The sequence below is a fragment of the Ascaphus truei genome, chromosome 1 (assembly GCF_040206685.1).
Source record: "Ascaphus truei isolate aAscTru1 chromosome 1, aAscTru1.hap1, whole genome shotgun sequence".
In the NCBI taxonomy this organism is placed as follows: Eukaryota; Metazoa; Chordata; class Amphibia; order Anura; family Ascaphidae; genus Ascaphus; species Ascaphus truei.
The window spans coordinates 403,419,924-403,437,203 of record NC_134483.1 but is presented as its reverse complement, the minus strand read 5'-3'; the positions used below and the strand labels follow the sequence as shown (position 1 = coordinate 403,437,203).

General features: G+C 45.5%; 1 protein-coding gene across 2 annotated transcripts in view; it reads right to left on the bottom strand.

Annotated features, from left to right (window-relative positions):
• The window catches only part of DCHS2 (dachsous cadherin-related 2), a 328,465-nt gene extending 311,430 nt beyond the window's left edge, over positions 1–17,035 (bottom strand). For both annotated transcript variants that reach the window (XM_075613040.1, XM_075613047.1), the window contains exon 1: positions 13,509–17,035. In XM_075613040.1, coding sequence (XP_075469155.1) covers positions 13,509–16,259 — 2,751 coding nt within the window. In that variant the 5' untranslated portion in view covers positions 16,260–17,035. The remainder of the gene's footprint in view (positions 1–13,508) is intronic.
• Between the last annotated feature and the right edge of the window lie 245 nt (positions 17,036–17,280).

The following is a 17,280-nucleotide window of genomic DNA, read 5'->3' as shown; positions in this document are numbered from 1 at the left end:
CTTGTTTATGTTCATGCAGATTAATTATTATATGGATGGCAGAGCCTGTATCCTGCTAAGTGAAGTGGACAGGAGCAAGCAAGGGAAGATGCAGGTTATACTGCACTGTACATGCAGTATGTTTAAGTCAGGATAGGGAGACTGAAATGGTTAAAACATTCAAATTGCATAGCTCGGTGTGAACAGTTTTTTGATGGAGAGGCTGGTGCATGGAATAAGGTTCATTATTTCAAAGGACGTAGGGGGACTCAAAGGGTTAAATGACAAAACTCAACTATGTCTTTTCACTGCAAAATGGTGTATTTCAATGACCCTGTGTATACAGTATATGGATACCCTTTGAATGCAACGGCCCCTCCAGCACTTGCCATGATGTGACTGCTTCAACGAAGAGATCATGTGATCTCCCTGTCACTGATGACGGGACGGAAGAGGAGGAGTCCTCTTTTGTCCCACTTCCCCTGAAAAAAATAGCAGTAAGATTATGACATAACTACTATGTTATGGAGCCCCTGGAGTGCCATACCCCATGATGTAATAGCTACGCCTATAGAGCACCCAAGAGGTTAAATACATCAGATGTCTACTACCTTCACTGACTTTCACCATAGCAAGACCACTAACAACCAGCGAAGAATGACTGTTTACACGTTTGCTTTTTTTTGCAGGGCTTGCTATTTTTTAGCCATTCCTTAAAAATAGGTTTAGACCATCAATGCCACAACAATCCCTTTATTCAACTACCTTTCTTATTTGGAATGATGCCTACCTCTGTATTCATCATTTGGATATACACCTTACAAACCTCTATGATATTCGTTGATGAATGCTGGTTTTCCAAATGTTATTAAAACTCAAAAACATGGTTAGGAGACATGGCATACTGTAGGTAATTAGTTTAAAAGAGCAAAAAATGAAAATATGTCCCAGAATTCTGGTGCACTAACACATTATAGACGGACTTCAGTGTTAACTGTTTATCTGTAGTAGAGTTGATATGATAGTAATATCATAATAATAAAAGATAATGATAAGTCAATATTGAAAACTTTTATTGTTCGGATAATATTAGCAGTAAGCCTTGGATGTCACTGACATTTTAGAGACAGCTAGTGACATGCAGTTTAAAACAAGCTTTAAAGACTGCAAAATGGCCAATGTTAACAGGATCCGGGCACCCCTCTAACCTAAGGAGAACACTTTACCCTGTGTGTGCTTAATTCCCCTAAACTCCATCCCTAGCCCTATCTCTGATATTCAGGAGTAAGTGGCAGTAAAGGTGTTTTATTTATTTTAACATGTCATTGATATTAAAAAAAAAACACACATTTGATTTGTCATCACGGTTAAATCATTGGCAATATATTCAGTTTTATTTTGAACATTTATTCTGAAAAAAAATGTTTTGATATGAATTCAAATAGTACGTCTTTTTTTGGAATTGAGTAAATATTTATCGTAATAAATACTGTTATCCAATAATTTTCATATTAACGTTATTGCCCAAACCTAGTCTGTAACTGACAAAAAAAAATGTGCTTTTTATCCCAATCTACATGCCATGATGGCCTGGCCATCCTATCTACGTTACACTGCTACATGTACATTGCACAGGGTTTTCAGTTACTACAGTATGCACTTAATACCACTGTATACCTGCTTATTTGACACTAGGTACTTTGGTTGTACTGGGGTATTCTTTACCCAAATACATTTTAAAATTATCTGGTTCTCCCCCCAAAAAAATGTGAAGCCTATCTAGAATAACAAGATTCACCTTGTCCAACTGAGATCAAGCAGTTGCTGAGGTCTATATAACACAGTTAATACATAATGAATAGGAGATATCAGAAAGCATTACTGACAGCACCTCTGTGTGGATGGAGTTTACCAGCTTTCACGCTCCATCCTTCGTGGCAATGTTTATAACATAAATGTAGTATCCGATTAAGGATACAGCAGCAGAGCGTGACAGAGGCACTTTGTGAGCATGCTGCTGCAAAATTGTTCACATCAAGAGGTCACAGTCTTCAATTTATCATTGTTTATTGATCATACAGTATCACTAGGTACTAATAAGGAACCCCCGCAGCTGTCAATTAATGTAATGTAATGGTGATGTAGGTGCTCCCTAGGTAAGTATTATGAACAACAAACAGAGAAAAGAAACCTAGTTTTGGGCACTCGATACATCTAATGGGTGAGATATGAAAAAATTAAAACAACTTTAATAAACCACTATTACAATATTGGGGATTAAAACGAGTATTAAATGCTTGGACCCTAAATTCTGAACATGTAATGCCAGGTTCTGGATCAACGATAAAGATGTCAGGAACAATCTACAGGAGTGTCCTGCAATCAGAACAGGTGGATAAAAAAAAAAGAGGGTGTGGAACAGTAGAACGGACAGTCATCCCTGTATTTTTGGGACCTATTGCCAATGCAGTGCGTGTTGCGCAGTTGGTGAGAAAGCTAACCCGGAAACTCCCCATGTACCGTGACTGACGAGGTTAACCCGGAAGCTCTCTATGTACCGTGACTGACGAGGTTAACCCGGAAGCTCTCTATGTACCGTGACTGACGAGGTTAACCCAGAAGCTCCCCATGTACCGTGACTAACGAGGTTAACCCGGAAGCTCCCCATGTACCGTGACTGACGAGGTTAACCCGGAAGCTCTCTATGGTGAGAGTCACGCTCGAACAGCAAGGAGGTGTTTGATTCCTGTCCTCGATACACGGAAGATCATCTACAACGGGTTCTTCCTGCCTAGCGACACAACGGCTTTCTACCTGGAGCTGCTGTCCCGTTCCTGCATCATTTGTTGGCGATTGAGATTTTATCTCATACATGCGATTAACCCTTTTACGTTTGTGAGTGTAAAGTTCATATTTTATCCAGTCCCTTATAAAATTGTTAACCTTACTACACCAGGGGGACGCAAACTTTTTTCCCTGCGCCCCCCTGCCGGCTGTCCCCTCACTCCCGCGCCCCCCCCAACCCCAACTTACCCGCGCTCCGGCGTAATGACGTCACGTTGCCATAGCAACGTGACGTCACATGACCTCGCAGCGTCATTTTGACGCCGCGTTGCCATGGTGACGCAGGAGGAAGCCGCCGGAGCCACGGTAAGTTAGGTTTGCAGAGGCCCTGCAGCTCCCCCGGCACTTAATTTAAGTGCCTTCGGGAAGCGCGCGGGGTTTACAGAGGTCGGTAGTCTTGCGCCCCCCCTGGGGGTCGCGCCCCACAGTTTGCGCACCGCTGTACTACACTATGAGTGCGCCTGTTTTCTGTTTTTTTTCTCCTCTAGGTTTTTTTCTCCTCTCTCTCTATATATATATATGTATGTCAATAGATTGTAAATATTGTTATTCTTTGATAATATGACACTTTGATCCATTCTTAGCTCACTTAGTTATTTGGCAGGCGTCTGTATACTTTTTATACATTGTTTCGCTGTTTTTTTTTACTGTATTTTCAAATTTTTGTGATTGTTCATTTTTAAGAGTTGATTAAAGTTTTTGGTATTGAATTTTCTGATCAGCTGACATTTTCAACCGACAGAGATTGACGTTGTTTCAGCTCCACTCGCTTTGGAGGTGCGTGCCGATGACGTCACTCCTGGCATCTCAATGGCGCTAAATGGTATGTATGAAGATGTATGATTGGTTGCTGCACCTTACCCCTTGATAACGTGCTCACGCACAAAACGCCTAGGTGCGTTTCATCTTGTCTCTTTGTAAGCTTCCTCAAAGATTCAGGGGAGCGCCAGTGTTCACGTTGTCATATGCAAAAGAATAATAAAAGCAACATAGTATGGTATAGTTTCAACTCTTTGTGACTTTCTTTCAAGTGTAAAGGTAATCCACTCACAATATTCTTCTCATTAATAAGGCATTACAGAGACACTCCTCTCTCTGATTAGAGCAATGAAACTGGATATCCACAGGTACAGACCCCTTTCACTTCCTCTCCACCGTTACACGAATACCCAGGGATAATAAGAAACGCCAAATAGCGCAATAACGTCTTAAAATGTATTGGACATACATTACATTTGAAGACGTTATTGCGCTGTTTGGTGTTTCTTATTATTCCTGGGTATTTGTGAGTGGGAAATTGTGAGTGGATTACCTTTACAATTGAAAGAAAGTCACACAGAGTTGAAACTATACCATACTATGTTGCTTTTATTATTCTTTTACATATAGTATGACAACGTGAACACTGGCGCTCCCCTGAATCTTTGAGGAATTCTGCAATCAAACAGACTAAGAGAACAGTCTACACAAGGGTTCTGAGTAGCTTTTCTATTAGCACCTTTACACTGGCTGGTGGATCCTTCACTTTATTCACTAATAGATCACAGTTCACGTTAATCACTTTTTTCTGAGATATTTTCTCTGTAATTTGCCTTAAACATATTGTTATACATAGTTCACATATTTTAGGACATTGTCACAAGTTAGAGCCGTTGCAATCGTTTTTTCTTTAACTCTTTGTAAGCTTGCAATAAATGTATATACATTTTTGAGTTGCCCTGGATATTCAGGTTTTTTTTTATCTATTTTTGGCTGTGCTCTGCATCTACCTACTACTTGTGAAATTGTGAAGTGCAGGCATGGCAAGGGGGGGTTAAGGGTTCCAGGAAGTAGAGAGGAGGGGTTTTGGGTTCCAGGGGGAGAGAAGAGGGAGTTAAAGGTCCCAAGGGAGAAGAGAGGGAGTTAAGCATCCCATGGAGGAAAAAGGAAGGGGTTAAGTGCCCGGGGGCGGAGAAGAAAGGGAGTTAAGCACCACATGGGGGAGAGAAGAAGGGCTTAAGGGTTCCAGGAGGAGGAGAGAGGAAGGGGTTAAGTATCCCAGGGGTGGGGGAAAGAAGAAGGGGTTGAAGGCCACAGGAGAGAGAAGAGAGGAAGGGGTTACGGGTCCCACTCCCAGGGGCTGAGAGTGGAAGGAAGGGGTTAAGTGCCCCAGGGGTGAAAGAGGAAGGGGTAAGTGCCCCAGGGGGATGATAAAAGGGTTAGGTGTCCCAAGGGGACGCTCGGGGAATGGAGGGCTTAACAAAAGGAAAGTGAGGAGAGGAGTTCCTACATTTCCCTGCTGCAGCCTTCTGCTCTCACACATTCTCACTCACCATTCTGCCTGAAGCTCCTCCCTTAGCCTGCATTCAGAAGCAAACAAAAACCAGAGTCCTAGATACCCCTCGGAGAGGAAGAGTGGGCCAGGGAAAGATCCCCCTAATAGCATGCAGTCACTAACCACTTGATTAATATATGGGTAAAATACCCCTGTAGAGGCAATGGAATGAGAAATGTCACTAACAGTGTGGGAGAACTTTGATACTATATAAAAAAAAAAAAAATGAGTCCGTGGACTAGATTAAAATAAATGGGACACTATGAGACAAATACTCTAGCCACAATACCAGTGATAGTTGGTAGTCACTGGAGTGGGTATAACCTAACTCCCCCTATTGGTGAGAGTAAAGTGGTAAAGCTAGCTCTCACCAAAGCGACGATCAGCCGCAGGGCAGAAGAGACAGCGACAGCTGATATCTAATGCGCAATGAGATGCAGGTAAGTAATCCTAGACGTGGGTGGATCAATGGTGGTGGCACCATGGATGGTGTAATACATAGCAGACAGGTAGCGTGTCAACCTGCCCTAGTGGTCTCCTATTAGGGACCACTAAGAAGTCTGGCTGTGCGTAAGTATAATATTGAGCCAAAGCCGCTATAGTAAATGATATAACAGGTCTACAAGTGTACCGTGCTGAGATGTGTGCAGCATAGATACTTAGCTTGGCTTCCCAGAGAGGTGTCCCGGTGCGGACTCGAGCGCTGACGGCGGTGACGTCAGTGTATTTGCGTACCGACGTACGTTTCGCTTGGCCAGTAAATACAGCTTTGTCAAGGGAAGCAGGAAGCGAGGATGACTGCGACAGCTCCAAAGCTGCAGCTCTGACTACCGGCATCCCGTAATATCACGATAACAGGTAATCTCCGATATCGGCACTTTGTGACATTATGTTATCGCAATATTACTGAATACCGGTATATCGCCTAACCTTAGTGCCCCATAAATATCTTGGTACCACTCTTGTGAACCCTTATTTTCAATATAGATGCTTTTTTAAAAAATGTCTAACATACAGAGCCCTGAAAAAAATAGAAATATTGATGTATATTAAAATGAACCCAAACAGACCAAACATTAAAAAAAAAATCATTAACTCATTTTTGGAAGTATTTGAAAGAAAAGGAACAGGGCTGCAGCATATTACGAAAGACCTGTAAGTTGCCGGTGCCTTTTGTTTGGGATTTTTGCCTTAACTAAGCCTCACATGTCCAACTACTCCACGGTATCTTACTATCTTTCACAATATGTTGCTCAGTCAGAAAGGTAACTCGTGAGCATACATTTATTATTCCTGTAAGAACTTGTCATATTAGCATAATATAGAAAAATCTAAAAACTTTTAGAAAGCAATATAAATTACAAGATCATGAAATCTAGAAAAGGGAACAATACAAGAACACACAAAAACAAAGGAGATGAAATGTCACAAACTGTAATTATGTAATTTGACAGTGAAATGTTTTTGGGGTTGTTACATATTACTTTTCTGCAATTAGAAGTCAGATGACTTCCAATGCTCTAACTCTAACACTCTGCCATATGCCTCAGCATTGAACAGAAGGTCGAAATGACGGCACACATGCAAAGCTTTCTCCAAGCCGAATTTGCAATTCCCTTTTGACAATGATATTTGATGCCTTTATGATTTTGGTATATTGAGCCCGGGTGTTGTGTTTAATAGCTGTGGCACTTATCGCACCACTTTAAGAAAAAATAGATCAATGGGGGACTACTTTAAACTATTTGAACTGAAAGCCATGGTATTCACCTGTTACATAAACCCTGAATATCTGAAGATATTCCTGAAATATCTGAAGATTCTGCAATATCATTTAGTAAATAAAAATACCACTTGTAAGAACATTTACATGTCTCAGACAGGTCTCCAACGCCGCCTTTCCCCATTATCCCTCAGCAAGCGATGCTTTCACTGGAGCCATGGATTCTGGTAATTACATGCAAATGAGCACTCACAGTGAGTCACTCTTTACTTCTTGTCCATTTTAACATGACCCCTATAAACTTATGCCTGCTGTATTACACACCGCTTTTTCAGCACAGCCTGGATTAAATTCTCTTTTTCATGCACACATATGTATATGTCTTGGTATGCATATCCTTATTTGTAGCCATTGTAAATAAATATGGAAAGTGTTAAGAAATAATTAACAACAAAATAATCAGAACAATATAAATAATTGGCTGTAACATTTTGGTACAGAGCTACTAAGCAGTCTTCTGCCATAAGACACTTTGCAGCACTGGAAGACGTTTTGCAGTCCATTGACTTGAATAGTCTGTAAGGTGTCTTTCAGCACTGGAAGGTGTCTTATGGCTGAAGATTGCTTAGTAAATATCACTCACCAGCATATATAGCATTGCAAACTTACATGGACTTTGACTACAAGAAATCAGTGTTTTTGGCCTAACTCCCAAACATTCTCTGCGTTCCTATAACTTTGACAGCTGCGCTAAAAGTATGTCACTCTACTACTCTGGACATTTCTGCACCAGCATCTCCCCGTACACACACCATTAGCAGAACGTTGTCTATAGTACTGTTACCAGGTTTGGATGTCAGAAATGCAACAACATAAGGCCTCGGCCATGTTACCTGCTGGCGTGCTGAGGCGCGCTGAGGCTCAGGGAAAGCGGGTGCTTTCCCTGGCCTTAGTCAGCGCTCCGTCAGGGGGCGTGGTTGGGGCGGGCCGGGGGGCGGGCCAGTGACGTCACGAAGCTGGTTCGCCCTCATTGTACGAACCGCTCACGTGACCGGCCCTGCGCGCCGGCAAGCGGGGAAATGTAAAATTCTGGTAAGACCTCCGCTTCCGCGCGCTTGCGGAAGCGTAAGCGAGCCCCTACTAAAGCCGCTCTAATTGCGGCTGTAGGGGCTCAGAGCTGAGCGGGCGTTCGCTTCAGCGCGCCTCCGCCAGCAAGCAGCAACCATGGACGAGGCCTAATGCAGTCTGCAGCAACAGCTGCCCAAATAGAGATATAAAAAAACACAGGAAATAGTTAGGCCTACAATAACATAATATCAATCTTCAGCCATAAGACGCTCTGTCCTGGGACCCCTTCTCTTTTCTCTTTACACACTCTCTCCAGGTGACCTAATCACATCTTTTGGGCTGACAACACACAAATTTACCTTTCAACCCCTGACCTTACACCTGCTATACAGACCAAAGTTTCTGAATGTCTCTTTGGAATATCATCCTGGATGGCCCTCCGCCGACTGAAACTTAACATGGCAAAAACAGAGCTCCTCATACTTCCTCCCAAACCTGGCCCTACTACCTCCTTCCACATTACTATTGGAAATACGATCATTCACCCAGTAGCCCAAGCACGCTGCCTAGGGATCACACTCGACTCCTCTCTCACATTCTCCTCTCATATTCAAAACGTTTCTAAAACTTGTCGCTTTTTCCTCCGCAATATCACAAAGATACACCCTTTCCTCTGTTACTCGACTGCTAAAACTCTGACTCAGGCCCTCATTCTCTCACGTCTCGATTACTGCAACCTCCTGCTGTCCGGCCTTCCTGCCTCTCACCTGTCTCCCCTACAATCTATCCTAAACGCTGCTGCCAGAATCACTCTACTCTTCCCTAAATCTGTCTCTGCGTCTCCCCTCCTGAAATCCCTCTCCTGGCTTCCGATCAAATCCCGTATCTCACACTCAATTCTCCTCCTCACTTTTAAAGCTTTACATTCTTCTGCCCCTCCTTACATCTCAGCCCTAATTTCTCGCTATGCACCATTGCGTTCTTCTCAAGGATGTCTTCTTTCTACCCCCTTTGTATCTAAAGCTCTCTCCCGCCTTAAACCTTTCTCACTTTCTGCCCCACACCTCTGGAATGCCCTTCCCTCAATACCCGACTAGCACCCTCTCTATCCACCTTTAAGACCCACCTTAAGACACATCTGCTTAAAGATGCATATGAATAGCACTGGATAATCCTGGACATGATACATAAAGCTTAGCCCCCTGCAGACGCACTTACTAGAATTCCCTCCTACTGTCTCTGTACGTTCTCCCTACCTACCAATTAGATTGTAAGCTATTATGTCTGAAGCACTTATTCCCATGACCTGATTTATATTATTTGCTATTTATATGATATGTATTACTACTGTGAAGTGCTATGTACATTTATGGTGCTATATAAATAAAGACATACAATACAGTTGAAAACAGACAACATGTGTTAAGTTATTCTCAACTTCTATTTTTCTGCCTGTGCAGTGTATGCTTATTCGTCTCAAAAGCAAAAAAAAAAATTCTACACTGTGTATCCTAACAGGTGGATCTGATCTATTCTAAACCCTGTTCTGTCATTCAATTTGGGTCAGGGGTACCAAGCGTCAGTAAATCTTTATTGTAAAAATAAAAAAACTATAGCTATAAAATCATATGAGAAGTCATGCAGAGCACATCTTGCATTCCCATCTCAAGGATGACACGTTATGGTGGGATAGTCTATGATATTCTGCATTACCCCTGCCATTGAATCCTATGGAAATGCTGTCATATTCTGCGCTATAATGCAATATTCTGCGTTAGAAGTAGATAAAATAAAGCTGGCTACATCTGCACCATGGACCTGCTGTCGAGGCCTTGAAAATCAAAAGCAACTGATACAAACTCAGTTATATTGTGTATGGTAACCCAGACACAGCAGTGACTAAGTCATTTCACTTTTCTTATAATGTCAGATAACCAGCCACAGTTTATATCAACTAACGCTGAGCTACCTGGATTTGTAGTCTTGCTTTTCTCAATACCCAAAAAGCAGGACCACTAGTCTACAAATCAGTAACGTAAAAAAATAAAAAACACTAGGTGTGCTTGGAGAGAACTATCAGTATTTATACACGTATATTTCACTCTTACGGGAGTCAAATGCAGTTTGTAATTAAACATATAAAAGCATGATTCTGGAGCTTAAATGGCCCAGCAGTTATAATCAGACTAAATGATACAACTGTGTATGAGAAAATGTGTGTGTGTGTGTGTGTGTGTGTGTGTGTGTGTGTGTGTGTGTGTGTGTGTGTGTGTGTGTGTGTGTGTGTGTGTGTGTGTGTGTGTGTGTGTGTGTGTGTGTGTGTGTGTGTGTGTGTGTGTGTGTGTGTGTGTGTGTGTGTGTGTGTGTGTGTGTGTGTGTGTGTGTGTGTGTGTGTGTGTTATCTCCACTGAATCTTGCAGTCCGTGCTCCAAGCAACCCTGGGAGCATGTGCAGTGCAGTGCAGTGGCAGAGACTCACTCTCCCTGAACCTATGAGCAGTTAAGCTGTGGATATCTGCTATCACTCTGCTACTACTCTGCTGGACAATTTTGCTGTTCACTCTGTACTGGTCTAAGTACTTTTGCTACCTATTTTGGCTTGTTATTTACATCTGCCAATTTTTTGCTCATCTATGTGTGTCATATCTATAGGCTTGGATCATATAACTAACTTATATAATTAACTCTTTCATTTCCTTGCTTGTTAGTTACACACTAGTTTCATACTAGCACTTCACACAGGGGGCTTCAATTTAGGTAGTACCTGACTGGCCGGTCTGAGTGTTCTGATGTAAGAATTTCTTGCCTCTACACTTTATTTACACACTTTGTCCTTGTTACTGCAGTGTAGCATTTTCCCCCACACCTTTAGGTTCAGTTTATATCAGCTTTGTAGGTCACCACTGCTCCTCATTTTAACCATTTATGTGTATGTGATTAATAAACTTTTTTTGATACATTTTGTGTATGTTAGAGTGCTATTCAGGGGATTCTTTTTTTCTGTGTTAGTTTTCATATATATATATATATATATATATATATGCAAATATAGCTGTATGCTCATCTGCATGTCTTAGGCAGGTCTGCAACCCCGCCTTTCCCCATTATCACCCAGCATACAGCACTTCCACTGCAGCAAGGGATTCTGGGAAATGACATGCAAATGAGCACACAGTGTCACTTTTTGCCTCAATAACCATTTTTAACATGGTTCCCTATAGGCTTAAGCTTGCTGCATGGTCACAGCTTTGAGCACAGCCAGGGTTAAGGTGCATACCCAGAAAACCACCCACAGACAGCTGTTTCGACTTTGATGGGTCTCATCAGTGTGGGGTTGATTTTACTGGGAATGCAAGAGAGGCTTATATATATATATATATATATATATATATCATACTTTATATACGGCATGCTCATTTGCATGTCATTTCCCAGAATCCCTTACCAAAGTGGAAGCACTGTATGCTAGGTGATAATGGTGAAAGGCAGGGTTGCAAACCTGTCTAAAAACGAGAATATGCTCACAAGTGATCTTTTTATTTGATATATATATATATATATATATATATATATATATATATGTGTGTGTATATGTATATGTAGCCGAGTCCCCTACCCTGCCTCTGGTACGGGGATCTGCCTGGCTATCACCCGGAGCTCCTTGTGATCTAGAGGTGACGGTGGCCATCTTGTTAGTCGCGCATGCGCAGTGCAAAGAGGCGTGCATGCGCAGAGTCAGGACGTTGGCCATCTTAGAATGGCTTCACATAGAGTACAGCGGAACTACATGTCCCAGGATCCTTAGAGGGAGGGACTGCCCATGTGAGACCGTCCCAGCGAATGGGATTGGAGCAGTGAGAGGAAAAGGATATCCTCCGCGTGCGGGGAACACTCGCGTGAGTTCTGACGGAGGAGTGAAGGGAGAAGGTAGTGTCCAGGGAGTAGTGCTTCCTCGACTAGGCCTTGACTTTGCCTCTAGGCCCCAGTTAGGCCCTGAGACAACTGTAGAGGTGTGTTGCAGGGAAGGCCCCAGATAGGGACTCTTTCCATTATTGTTATTACTACGCCAGTGACAAGACGGCCACGCGGCACTCTGCGGCCTTGGACCAGGCCACAGGACCTTGAGACATTGTGTGAAACCCTCTGGCTGGAGCTCACACTGCGAGGAGTATCAGGACCCTTAGGAGAGAGGGGATTTGTGTTGGAGGTCCTCTACGTGGGTCCCGCTCCAACAGCCTGCGCCAAGCAGCACCTGGGTACTGGAGTACCCAGGCAGGTACCCAATGTGCACCTACATCTTCAGGGGGTAGCGCTACCTCACATTTGGGTGGGATTGCTGGGACAGGACACCAGGGGTTATTGGTGCCACGGCACCCTCAGTACTTTGGGGGAAACCACTCAGTGTTTGGGGTCACTGTGGGTAACCGCTTGTGTGTGCCATCTGTGTTTAGTGTGTTTGTACAGTAAAGCTTCGTTATATACATTGTGTGGTGTATAACTTACTACTGTGTATTGGTTCCTGTTAGGGGTTATCCCGCTGGGATCCCTCATAGGTGGAGGCGCTGCACGCAAGGAGAAAGAGCTCCCCCAGGCTCGGGGAGGATTGGGCCCCCTGTGAGCAGACATTTACAGCAGCATGCTGTAACCACATAAAACCAGTGATGTAGAAGTATGAGTCTCTGTGTGAGTAGTAACCATAAACACTGTCCCCTTTTCCTTGTAGGGTATTGGAAGTCTATAAATGCTGTGTCACATCCATAGCAACCAGGACACCAGTGGAGGAAACAAGGAAGCTAAAGGGAGTGCGGGAACGACCCCTGCGCACAAATGGGGGTTGCCACGCGCTCTAGAGCCTTGTTTATAGTTGCGGTGTCAGTACGCGACCGCGTGACGTCACTCTTGCGTTAAACCTGCACTACGGGCTGGAGGCATTGGCAGGCAACAGGGAGGCATGGCCATAACGTCATGTGAGCAGTTCACCCTCATTGGCTAAACCGCTCACGTGACGCGGCCGTCGTGCGGCAAGAACAATTTAAAATGTCTGTTCAAAATTTGGACGCATCGGTCCCACGCACTATGTGCGCACTCAATGGACAACATTAATTTGTTTTGGCGGCGCACTATACCACTATAATCGCGACCAAAGACGCACCTCATCACCCTCCCAACACCAAAAGGCTCCAATGGTTGAGTCCCCAAGTTTCCAACCGCAATAAGGAAACGGAGTGAACCAGTGATCAATACCAGAGGCAGGGAAGAAACCAGGGTCTCTAACTACAGACGACCACATCAGTACACTTACACTAATGTTGTGAGTGACATTTTTAACTTGTTATTGATAATTATCCATTATATAAAAAAAATATCTATACTATGTCTGCGCCCCATATCTTTTTTTTTTTTTTTTTGGAAATCAGTAACGTCTTGGATTCAATTCAGAGTACTGGTCAAAATCGTACTGAAGTTGGTTGGCTAATATGGTAATGTGACTCACAATAACAAATCAATCCAAATAAAATAACATTTTATATGACATTAAAATTTAAATAAAGCAAAGTAAGAAGGTTTCAATGTATCTTACCTGGAGAAAGCAATATCCTATAGGTGTATGCTCCTGCAAAGATACATTGTAGAACTGCTGCAGGAAGACTGGCTCATTGTCATTGATATCCTCGACCATGATGGTGACAGGGCAGCTGGAGGACAAGGGAGGACTACCATTGTCAGTGGCCACTACCACCAAGTTCAGCACAGGCTCCGCTTCATGATCCAGGGTTCGGGCAATGCTCAGCACCCCAGTGTGTGGGTCCAGCAAGAAAGCTACGGAGGAGGGGCTATCCTGCAGAGTGTAGGTCACACTAGAGTTTGGGCCATCTTCGTCTAAATCCTGGGTGCTGAGTCTGAGCACAACAGTGCCTGCAGAGGCAGCCTCAGAAATGGTGGCGTGATAGCCATCAGGTTGGTGGAAAATAGGGGGCTGGTCATTCAGATCGGTTACCCTCAGAAGCAATGTCCTGTGGCTTTGTAGGGGAGGTGAGCCTGAGTCCCAAGCCACAAGCCGTAACTCATACAGGTCCTGCAGCTCTCGGTCAAGGGGGCCCTCCACACAGAGGAAAAAGAGCTGTGGGCCCGCAGGGCGCAGGGAAAATAAGCCCTCCCCACCCTCTAGGGTGACAGACACTTGCTGCTGCTCCCCCAGTCTACTGGAGACGTGCTGCTGCTGCTCCCCCAGTCTTCCTGAGACATTTTGATGGTTATGCTTGCCATATACTACAGACTCTTGCACCTCCTCATGTCCTTGTCTCCCATCCACTATGTTTTCTGCCCCTACTTTCTGAGGGTTTTTGTTTTGTTCCTTCGCCCTCTCTGGCTCCATATGCGACAATGATTGTCCCATCTTACCACCATCCCTTTCCCCAATATTAACAGCCTCTTGCACTTTCACTTCCTCCACTCTTCCTATCTCTCCTTGAACTTGGTCCTCTCTCCCCTTTTCTTTTATCTCTTGCCTCCTGTCCTCCTTCTCTTGCCCCCCCTTCAGCCTCTCTTGCCTCTTCTCGCCCCTTTCTTGCCCTCTTAATGCCCACTCTTGCATCTCCTTCCCCTCCCCATCATTTTCACCACCAGGTTCCTCCTCAGACTCTAGATCAGGGTCGGACACAGATATTCGGGCCAGATACTCCCCAGACCGTGCCCCCTCAGACACTTCTGACTGCCCGCTGTCCGTGAGAAGGGTTATGTGTATGTGGGGGTTGTTATCATTAACATCCAGCACCCGAACAGTGACCAGGATGCTGGATACCTCAGGTTGGGCTCCCCCATCCCTAGCTTGGACCACAAGCTGATGGATAGCCCTTTGCTCTCGGTCCAGGGGCCGGTTGACCTGAACTACCCCACTGCTCTCTTCCACTGTGAAGTAGCCCTCCCCAGACCTCAGGCTGTAGCTCACCTCCCCATTGCTGCCCAGGTCTGGGTCAGTAGCATGCACAGTGCAGATAGGGGTTCCTGGTGGGGCACTCTCCCACACCCACCCCATGTACTCAGCCCGATCGAAGGTCGGGGGGTTGTCATTAGCATCCAACACAGTGATGTCCACCCTCAGCCTGCCTGTCCTGCAGGGGTGACCCCCATCAAAAGCCTCCACTTCTAGCTGGTATCTATCCAGTTCTTCCCGGTCCAGCCAGTGCATCAGTACCAAATCCAGAGGGTGCAGGGTGGGATCAAGTCCTGCCCCTTCCACCTGCCCCTCTTCTTCTGAATCTGTGCCTACTTCCTGCCCCTCTGTATCAGCATATACCCCATATTCAGGACTCTCTGCATTGGCACCAAACCAATTTATCTGCCCCTGTGGAACATTCTCCTGCTGCTCAGCGACAGTACCTACCCCATAATCCTGCCCTTCTGAATCTCCAGCTACCCAATCTCTCAGATCCTCCCAATTAGCATCTAATTCTCCTACTTTCCCTTTTGCCTCCTGCAGCTCTTCGCTATTTCCAAACTCCAGCCCTGCACCCACTGTCTCATTTGCCACTTCTGCTGCTTCACTTGCCCACACTTCCAGTGCTCCACCTGCACCCTCTTCCCCAACTGCACCCTGACTCATAACTGCCCCCTCTCCCCCAACTTCTTCCTCCCCCTTTACCCCATCCCCATGCCTCAGCCCAGTTCTTCCTCCCTCTTGCCCCCAACCTGCCCTTGCCCTCCCCAGTTCCCCAGCCCCCTGCTTGCCCTCCCCGTACCTGATGGTGAAGGCTGCCCCCTGGCTGCCCCTCCGCAGGGTGTACCCTCTCAGCCCGTGCTCCCCGGTGTCAGGGTCCCGGGCTGGGGGCAGCCTGAAGGTGGTGCCGGGGGGGGTGAGCTCGGACACCTGCAGCCGCACAGAGCGGGTGGGGAAGGCAGGGGGGTGGTCATTGACATCCCGCACCCGGATCTCCACCTGCACCACCTCTCCCCGCAGGGTGGCCGCCACGAAGCTGTAGCGCCCCCTCCTCTCCCGGTCCAGGGCTCGCAGGGTCCTCACGATGCCGGTCTCCGTGTCCACCTGCAAGTCCCTCAGCACCGGGGACTCCCCGCCCTCCTCCGACAAGAAGAAGCCCTCCCCTGAACTGCCCTCCGGCAGGCCAGCTCGGATGTCCCCCACCAGGGTGCCCGGGGGCAGACCCTCGTCCACGGACAGGCTGAGGTTGTACACCTGAGCACTGCAGCAGCAGCAGCCCGTGCAGAGCAGCAGCAGCAGCATGGGGTGCAGGAGCAGCAGCAGCAGGGAGCAGCAAGCCCTCACTGTGACACCTCCATCCCTACACCCCGGCACATGCATGTCCAGCCTACCCATCCCCTGCTTCCTAAACTGCCCAAAGCCACACAACGAGCACCTAGGCACAGGTACACTCCTTCGGGGTCGCCCTCTGCCATGCACATGCAGAAATGCCTCTTGTGCTAAGGCTGGACAAGACTTTTGGGGACTGGGGGGGAAGCAGAAAAATTTTTTTATCTCCAGACGTTGCCTAGGTCCTTCTGTGTCTGCAGTTCATATTTATATTCAGAGATTGTTTTCTTAGGTCCAGATGACCTGGCAGGCTCTGCTAGTTTAGTGCTGGGATCCAGAAAAATAACCCCCTCCTCTTTCTTGAAGAAAAGCTGTATCCTGTCTCTCCTATTGTCCTATATGTAGAGAGAAAGAAAAGAAAGAAAAAAAACCTTCAATATTTCCATTCACATCTGGTTTTCTTCTCCTTGGTGTCTTGCGTTTCCCACCGACTGGATCAGGTGCATGCTCTTTACTATTATTATTGCATATATATATATATATATTCTTCTAATTGTTTTTTCTCTCTCGCTCCCTTTTTTTTGTGCAAAGGAAGAGAATAAAATCCTCTGGAGAAAATATATGTCAGGGGGGGGAGACAGATGAAGAAGTAAAAAGTTGATGTGAATAACAAGTGTGTGAGTGTGTGTGGCAGCAGCTCGGTCCCTGCAGTGCGCCCTCCTCCCAGCACAGACACTCTGTGCCTCACGCTCTCTCCTCTGTCTGTCTAGAGCAGTGCCTGGTCCTGAACACGTGATCCCCAGGCAAGGGCAAAGCCTGTTCTTTCCATAGCACTGCAGCAAGCATCTGCTGCTGCTGCTGCTACTATCACTACTACTGCTCAGGCTGCACAGAGGACAGGCTCTGCTTATTGATGTATGCAGGAGGAGTGCCATTAAAAAACAACTCATTCATTCTCTTGCTCATCTTCACTCTAGTGACAACTTTTCTATGCACCATTTTTTGACAACTCTTTTTGTAAACATATTTTGGGTTGCAGCACTACATACAATATTTGTACGAGTGTTATTATTTTTCTACATAGAGT